We start from the raw sequence: 10,000 nt of genomic DNA, 5'->3' as shown, positions 1-10,000 counted from the left end.
TCGTTGAATTTCACTATTTGTGATTCAATAAATAAAGGGTTTGTATGTTCTCTATATCCAACATTATGTATCAATCTAACTGATCTTTTTTTGTAACACGGTTAGTGAATGAAGTGTACATTTGTAGTTGTTTCACCATATTTCAACACAATAACTCAGATATGTAACACTAGTGAGCAGTAAAGAATATGAAGTGATTTTTGGTCTTGAACATGTTTTGCTTTATTCATTATTGACATGTTTCTTGCTACTTTATGTTGTATATTTTTTTACATGAGATTTCCAGTTCATTTTATCATCTATTATTACACCCAAAAATGTGTTTTCTTTTACCCTTTCAATGTCTACTTGTATTTGACTTTCTCTTCTACTGTTACCAAATAAATTGTATCCATTACAACATATCCAATTGTATTTACAATGTGAAAATACCATCTAAACATCACAAAATGCCACAAATTCAGTCAGCCATTTTTGAATATTCCGCTCCGAATTCCTGAAGCTACTTTCGGAGATTTACATCGCTGTAATAACGTTTCTGCACTCTGACCATATTATTAGATGAGTCATACTGGAAATACGCACAAAGTTGAAAGAGATATGTTGTTTATCATTCACAATCCTTATGTAAGACAAGAACACATACCCACTAAAAAAGGCCAGGTTTTTTTTTCTACTCAAATACTGGGTTGAGCCTGTTTATGGGTTATTTCTAAGGATTTGGGTAGCTGGGTTACTGGTTGGGTCAGATCTGGGATGTTGCCCATTCCCCAAATTCAAGTAACAACCCAGCAAGGAAGTACAATTTACCCTGCAGCTGGGTTACATTATGGAGTGATTCTCTCCTGGCTGAGACGATGTCAAACGATCAGCCTCGTGCTTTGGCAGGATAGAGTAAAAGAACAGTTTTGTATGTACTTTAAAAGTTACCTTATAACCTGTTGCATGTGAGCAATAAATATCACTGTCTGTATAATGCTAATTATCCCTACACCAGCGACAAAAAAAAACATGAAAATAACTATATTATTTTGTAGAATTAACCCAGCATTGCAGTTAAAATGACCCATCATTTGGGTTGAATGCATATAACCCAGAAACATTTCTGGGTTAAATAAAAAACCCATCTTAACACAACGTTGGTTTGGTCCAATAGTTACGATGGGTGGATGTTAGTGGATTATTTATGGTTTTGTGCAGCAGGGTGTTATCAATTAACACTGTGGAAAAAACGAGTTGCCTCTATATTGAAGCTATTATCACATATCAATAAAGTACTATCTATCTATCTATCTATACAGTCGTGGTCAAAAGTTTACATACACTTGTAAAGAACATAATGTCATGGCTGTCTTGAGTTTCCAATCATTTCTACAACTCTTATTTTTTTTGTGATAGAGTGATTAGAGCACATACTTGTTGGTCACAAAAAACATTCATAAAGTTTGGTTCTTTTATGAATTTATTATGGGTCTACTGAAAATGTCAGCAAGTCTGCTGGGTCAAAAGTATACATACAGCAATGTTAATATTTGCTTACATGTCCCTTGGCAAATTTCACTGCAATAAGGCGCTTTTGGTAGCCATCCACAAGCTTCTGCTTGAATTTTTGACCACTCCTCTTGACAAAATTGGTGCAATTCAGCTAAATGTGTTGGTTTTTTCACATGGACTTGTTTCTTCAGCATTGTCCACACGTTTAAGTCAGGACTTTGGGAAGGCCATTCTAAAACCTTAACTCTAGCCTGATTTAGCAATTCCTCAACCACTTTTGGCGTGTGTTTGGGGTCATTGTCCTGTTGGAACACCCAACTGCGCCCAAGACCCAACCTCCGGGCTGATGATTTTAGGTTGTCCTAAAGAATTTGGAGGTAATCCTCCTTTTTCATTGTCCCATTTACTATTAAAGCACCAGTTCCATTGGCAGCAAAACAGGCCCAGAGCATAATACTACCACCACCATGCTTGACGATGGGCATGGTGTTCCTGGGATTAAAGACCTCACCTTTTCTCCTCCAAACATATTGCTGGGTATTGTGGCCAAACAGCTCAATTTTTTTTTCATCTGACCACAGAAATTTCCTCCAGATGGTCTTATCTTTGCCCATGTGATCAGCAGCAAACTTTAGACCAGCCTTAAGGCGTTGCTTCTGGAGAAAGGGCTTCCTTCTCGCATGGTAGCCTCTCAGTCAATGGTAATGCAAAACACGCTTGACTGTGGACACTGACACCAGTGTTCCAGCAGCTTCCAATTCATTGCAGACCTGCTTTTTGGTGGTTCTCGGTTGACTCTTGATCATCCTGACCAATTTTCTCTCAGCAGTACGTGATAGCTTGCATTTTCTTTCTGATCGTGGCAGTGACAAAACTGTGCCATGCACTTTATACTTACGAACAATTGTCTGTACAGTTGCTCTTGGGACCTTTTTTCAGACGTTTCAGACGTTTTTTCAGATCTGTGCTGAGTTCCTTTGACTTTCCCATTGTTGCGTTTGTAACTGAGTCTAATGGCTGCATTATATGAGCCCTATTTAAATCCTCCAAACATGTTGCTGGGTATTGTGGCCAAACAGCTCAATTTTTGTATCATCTGACCACATAACTTTCCTCCAGTAGGTCTTATCTTTGTCCATGTGATGTCAGATTAACATTGCTGTACGTATACTTTTGACCCAGCAGATTTGGTCACATTTTCAGTAGACTCATAATAAATTCATAAAAGAACCAAACTTCATGAATGTTTTCATTAGCTGATAAGTACGCAAAACAAGCAACCACTAAAACAGAAGTAAACATGGAGATTAAGCACAGTTAAGAAGAAGTGAAGAACATAATTAAGATAGAACACAATAAAAAGCGGCAGGATAATTGGAATAAGGAAACAAAAGGTAGAGAGTATTACAAAGTCCAGAGGAGAGTAGGTGTAATGAGAGGAGGCAATAGAAATAGGAAGGAAGAAGACATTATTACTAGGATGAGATTAGGACATACATATCTAAATAGTTCATTGAAATTGATAGGGAAACATACTACAGGACTGTGTGATTCTTGCCAACAGATAGAAAATGTAGCACATGTTTTAATACATTGTAGGAAATATAATAGAGAAAGGGAAATACTGGGAAATAAGTTAGCGAAAGAGAATATTAGGTTAGCAGTGGAAGATATATCAGGATTGCACTCAGAACACATAGGTTATAAAGCAATATACCATTTTTTTAAAAACACTGGGTTAAATAAAAGAATATAGAGTAGGGATCCACCTCGGTCCACACTCCATTACAGTAGGTGGCGGTAATGCACACCACAAGGTTGCTTGCCAACCGCCATAAAAATCAAAAGAAGAAAAAGAAGGAAATGTTTTTTGTGACCAACAAGTATGTGCTCTAATCACTCTATCACAAAAAATAAGAGTTGTAGAAATTATTGGAAACTCAAGACAGCCATGACATTATGTTTTTTACAAGTGTATGTAAACTTTTGACCACGACTGAATATGTGATAATAGCTTCAATATAGAGGCAACTCGTTTTTTCCACAGTATTAATTGATAACACCCAGCTGCACAAAACCATAAATAATCCACTAACATCCACTGAACACATGTCCGCCACCCATATTTGGGTCTAAAGTAAACAACGCAGCACTTGTGAATCGTCCTTGAAATCGAATCCAAAAGCGCGTCTCCTTTTCATGAAGTTTGGGAAAATTATAACTTTTGGGAGCAAACATGTTTACGGCTTTATGGCGGCCACCGGGCAAGAGGTTACACGGCCCATTTGCCCTGCAGCGTATTTGGACAAGTCACCGACGTGCCATAGATATAAATCACGCCGACAAGAAAGCGGCGTTTGTGCGAGACGTGACACTGATTGACAAATGCTTCTCTGCCCTCCTCGCTAAAGTAACACGTGGCACAAAAAAAACAAAAACTGTGTCGACTTCCTGTCATGTCGAGTCGACGTAATCCCACGAGAGGCCCGCGCTGAATTCTCCGTCATTCCTTTTTTTTTTTTTTTGGAACGGCTGCCACATTAGCTGGGGTTTTTGTAAACAAATAATTATTCATACTAATAATCTCTCATATATTCATGTGCAAATAAGATGCCTCGCCGGAAATCTTGGAAGCGCCAAGGTTGCGTGCGGGAGGTTTCCCTTCACCGCTGGCTCAAGTTCAAGGCTGGAAAAGGGAGAAAATAGATGTGCGAGTTGTGTATCACGGCTCATCTCCAGGCAACGCTAAATTTTGTTACAATATTAATAATATGAGGACATTTTGCTTAATTACACCAAAAAAGGTGCTTTACTGCCAGAGGGATGGTGCCGAGCTTCCAAAGGTGGTTCAACTTTGCAGGCGCTTCTCTGGTCTAACCTTTACAAACACCTGTAAGCAGACCGCGTGCTTACACCGGACCATTTGATATGATATGCATGTCATGTATGTGACTATTAATAGTCCAATGGGGGTCACGTTAAGACCGCATCATGCAGGACCACCCAGAGAACCCAAACATAGCTCTGTGCCAGGGGTGTCCAAAGTGCGGCTCATCTTCTTATCCGTGCCCTTTTGGAGTTGCTCCGTTTGGGATTATTATAATTTTGGCAACTTAAACGTATTTTTGAAGTCCGTAACACGCAAACTCTGGGTTGAATAAGAACCCCATCTTGCTGGGTTAAATTAACCCAGCGTTGGTTTGGTCTAGGGTTGTACTAATGAATCAAAAACAGTACTATACTCTGTTTGAAAAATACCAAACAGAGTATACTATAGTATAGTATAGTATAGTATAGTATAGTATAAATACCGCGTCGTCACATCATGATATTGCTGGTTTTACGAGCAGAGGAGCATGTTCGGCAGCGCACACACACGGGGTACTTACAAGCAGACACAGTGTGTAGACAGAAAAGGGAGAACGGACGCATTTTGGCCTAAAAAATAACGATAAAGGTGAAGTTATAACACTGAAACGCCTTCAGGAAGAGGTGCTTTAAGACATGGCTAGCATCCATTCGCAGCCGGCAGAGCTTTAGCTACTTCTTAATCACTAATCCTTGTCTCCATGGCAACAAATAAAGTAAGTTTCTTACAAGTATCACTGCAGGACGAGGGATATCTAAACATGCTTCACTACACACCGTAGCTCACCGGCATTAAAATGTAAACAAACGCCATTGGTGGATCCACACCTAATATCCACTGTAATGATATCAAGTACAGGCACGTATGTAGTTGATACTAATATGATTACGTCGATATTTTTTGGCATCACAACATCTTCTTTGTTTTTTGTTAAATGTATATTATGTTTATAAACTCAGGAAATATGTCCCTGTACACATGAGGACTTTGAATATGACCAATGTAGGATCCTGTAACTACTTGGAATCATCCAAAATTAATGTAAAGTATCAAACAAGAGAAGAATAAGTCATGGAGTTCTGTCAATTAACATGCTAACATTAGCATGTTGACATTTATTTAATGCTAACATTCAAGCTAATTTATTTAAAAAATATGGATTTGTTTTCATTAGAATGCTAACACTTGCATATAACTGTTTATTTTATGCTAACACTTAAGCAAATGTTTAATTTTTTTTTTTTTTTTAATCATGGAATTTTATTTAATTGGTAGTAAAAAAAATTTAAGTGGCCCCGCGATGAATGGGGCCATATAAATCCCCTTCCTACCGTAAAAAAAAAATGTATTCATTACAATTCTAACACTAGCATGTTAACGGTTGTTTTATGCTAGCATTTAAATTAATTTTGAACATATTTATCTAAAAATTACAGATTTATTTTTTTATTATCATGCTAACACTAGCATGTTAACGGTTGTTTTATGCTAGCATTTAAACTAATTCTAAACATATTAATCTGAAAATCTCTTTTTTATTTTTTTATTAGCATGCTAACACTAGCATACCAACATTTATTTTATGCTAGTATTCAAGCTCATTTGGAATATATTTATACAAAAAACATGGATTTTTTAAAATCAGAATACTCATTTTTTACAACCGAAAAAAAACACCCAATTTTAAAAACGGATATGTATTACAAAACTGGAATTTTTATATTTTTGTAAAAAAATGTTCCGCAAAAACTCCAGACAACGTTACAAAAACAGACTAATCCTTTATGGTGTCAGCCTGGCCTTAAAAAAAATTGTGAAAACAGATTTTTTTTCCCCCAGAGGAATGCTTATTCCATCACTGTGATGAAAGAATTTCATCCAAACAAACCTCCTTTTTGAGTTTGACATGCATTTACCGCTGCATCACGACATCATTACATGGACAGCTGCATCACAAGACAACAACAGCAGAGTAAACACACAATTCAGTTTGTCATTGGAGAGAGTGGTGGCGACACACATACCATTTTTCCCACGCACTCTGTCTACCTTGTTTCTCAAACTGTGGTACCTGGGCTCCATCTAGTGGTACGAATCACTTAATCAAATAGTCAAACACAATGTTACTGTTCAAACTGTGTGTAATGTTACTGTGGACAATACTATTAAATATACTTGTTAAATACAACCTCTGTCCTGTTTGTAATGAATACTTAGGCCTGCTACGCTACTGTGTTTTAATGTTGGTCATTATGGTGGTACTTGGTGGTACTCTTTATATTTTATGTTCGTTATTTTTTTCTAAGTAATGCACACAATGTTCAACATTAAATGTCACTTTTAAGGTGCGCATTGAAAAAAAAAAAAAAAAACACTGCTGTTTGCCGCCACACAGATCACAGCATCCACGCGCCAACGCTCTCATGTGCGCTTTTTTGCACCGGCCGTGCGGAAACAGTGACAGTGTAGATTTTAAGTACCAGGATTTGATTAATTTTAATGACTGTAGTTTCACTCAATTCAACGATTAATCGAAACAACCTCATACAAATCGACACTTTTTTCCAATCTAATTAGTCGGATTAATCGCTGCAGCCCTATAGCCACTACATTGTAGAATGTGTCATTGTAAATTTGCATATTCATTGCATCAATCGCTTTAATATCTATTGTAAAGTTAAATGCTCTAAAAAAAATACAATTAAAAAAAATTTTTAAAAAAAGGTACTATAATTTGCTGTAAGGATACAACAACCTTTAATTACAGTGAAATATAACTGATATATATTGTAAAAACCTGATATATATATATATATATATATATATATATATATATATATATATATATATATATATATATATATATATATATATATATATATATATATATATATATATATATATATATATATATTTAAAAAATGTTTACAGTGTTGTTTTTGACCTTAATTTAATTGCTTAGCATATCTTGACCTTGATTTTTTTGTGTTTAAAAAATTTAAATGTTCAACTTTTTCTCAGCAGAAGTGAAAGTTTGGATAGAAAGCCATAGAATGTTCTTTTTTCAATCGTGTAAACGTGGTGTGGTAGGACCTTGGCTCACTCATCTGAACGTGCAAATAACACAAACACCACTGACACACACACAGACACACACACACACACACTGTAAACGTCCTTTACTGTAATGCATGCTATTGTGATTTAGACAGAAATATAGACAATTTATATATTTTTGAATCCTGTAAAATTGTGCAGTGGGACTTTGGCTCACTCACCTGCACGTGTAAATAACCCACACACACACACACACACACACACACACACACACACACACACACACACACACACACACACACACACACACACACGCACTTACACGCACACACACTCTCTCAACTTCACTTATTCTGTAATGCATGTCATTGCGATTTAGAGGGATAGGCTCCAACAACCCCCGTGACCCCGAGAAGGACAAGCAGCAAAAAATGCATGGATGGATGTATACAATATCTATATATATATATCTATATATATATAGATATCTACATATCTATATATATATCTATATATATATATATCTATATATATATATATAGATATATATATATATATATATATATCTTTAAACGTGTCAAAGTGTTGTAGTGGGACCTTGGCTAACACACACACACATGCACGCTATAAACTGCATGTTATCGAGATTTTGACAGAAATATATATATATATATATATATACACATATGTGTGTAAATATACATACATATATCCATATTCATATATATACATATATATATGCATGTGTGTAAATATACATACACATGTCCATATCCATATATATACATATATATACACATGTGTATGTATGTACAGTATATATATATATGCATATATACACATATGTGTGTAAATATACATACATATATCCATATCCATACATATACATATATATATGCATGTGCGTAAATATACATACACATGTCCATATCCATATATATACATAAATATACGCATGTGTATGTATGTACAGTATATATATATATATATACTGTACATATATATATATATATACTGTACATATATATATATATATATATATATATATATATACACATATATATACATATATAAATAAATAAATAAAATATATATAAATATATATATACTGTACATATATAAATATACATACTGTATATACACACATATTTATAAATATACACACACACACATATATATATATATATATATATATATATATATATATATATATATATATATATATATATATATATACTGTATATATATATATATATACTGTACGTATACACACACACACACATGTATAAATATACATATATACATAAATATACATATACACACACATATATGTATAAATATACATTTACATACACATATGTATAAATATACATTTACACACATATGTATAAATACACACATATATAAACACACACACACACACATATGTGTGTGTGTGTGTGTGTGTGTGTGTGTGTGTGTGTGTGTGTGTGTGTGTGTGTGTGTGTGTGTGTGTGTGTGTGTGTGTGTGTATTGTGAAAATGGTGTGGTGGGACCTTGGCTCACTCATCTGCAAGTGAAAATAAAACACACCACACACACACACACACACACACACACACACTCTAAACTTCAATTATACTGTAATGCATAATCTGATTTAGACAGAAATATATACAACATATATATATTTTGAATCCTGTAAAAGTGTTTTGGTGGGACCTTAGCTCACTCATCTACGTGTAAATAACACGCACGCACGCACGCACGCACACACACACACACACACACACACACCCACTATAAACTTCACCTTATGCATGTTATTATGATTTAGACAGAAATCTATATTTTTTTAAATCCTGTAAAAGTGTTGTGGTGGGACCTTGGCTCACTCATCTACGTGTAAATAACACACACACACACACACACACACACACACACACACACACACACCTAATGCATGTGATTTAGACGGAATTCTATAGAATATATTTAAAAAACATGTAAAAGTGTTGTTGTAGGACTTTGGCTCACTCATCTGCACGTGCAAAAAACAAACACACACACACTACACACACACACACACACACACACACACACACACACACATCCTCTCTCTAAACTTCACCTAATGCATGTCATTAAATGCAAATTGCAAAAGAGCAAATGATTGCTTGACACAGCATGCACGTACCATTGTGGTGCAGGGAAAGGTGCCAAAAATTCTCAGAGACCCATTTTACAATCCCACCCAAAAAAAAAAAAAAAAAAAAAAAAAAGTTCGGCTTCCAAAATAAAAGTTGGTGCGAGAGAAGAAGCCCGCTTTCGTTTTTCAGCGGCGTCTTTTTAAACGCAAACCGCAGGCTGTAATCCAACTTCTTCATGCACGGTGTGTCATATTCCCATCAAAGTCCGCTCTTGGGGAGCCGAGACCGCACTGTCCCGGTGTCACCTCCGGAAAAAGAACGGACCGAAACCGGAGCAGGACGCGCCGCGCGTCCGCGGCCGGAGCGGAGCGGAGCGGAGGGCGGCTGAATTATTAATAAACCGCCGCGGTGCGCAGTCTGTCGTGCTCAGCGAGGAAGCAGGGCGGCAGCT

The 10,000-nt window shown here is 35.9% G+C and overlaps 1 protein-coding gene across 7 annotated transcripts in view; it reads right to left on the bottom strand.

Annotated features, from left to right (window-relative positions):
- The window catches only part of nfixb (nuclear factor I/Xb), a 511,053-nt gene that overhangs the window by 459,678 nt on the left and 41,375 nt on the right, over positions 1-10,000 (bottom strand). The window contains exon 1 of one of the 7 annotated variants that reach the window (XM_062037122.1): positions 9,597-10,000. This exon is cut by the window's right edge and continues 18 nt beyond it. The exons of the other annotated variants lie outside the window; for them this stretch is intronic. Within the exon in view, the coding sequence (XP_061893106.1) occupies positions 9,597-9,599 (3 nt within the window). The 5' untranslated portion in view covers positions 9,600-10,000. The remainder of the gene's footprint in view (positions 1-9,596) is intronic. 7 annotated transcript variants of the gene reach the window in all.

This window comes from Entelurus aequoreus, linkage group LG25 (assembly GCF_033978785.1).
Source record: "Entelurus aequoreus isolate RoL-2023_Sb linkage group LG25, RoL_Eaeq_v1.1, whole genome shotgun sequence".
NCBI lineage: Eukaryota > Metazoa > Chordata > Actinopteri > Syngnathiformes > Syngnathidae > Entelurus > Entelurus aequoreus.
The sequence above is the reverse complement of the archived record's forward strand: the minus strand, read 5'-3'. Positions and strand labels throughout refer to the sequence as shown.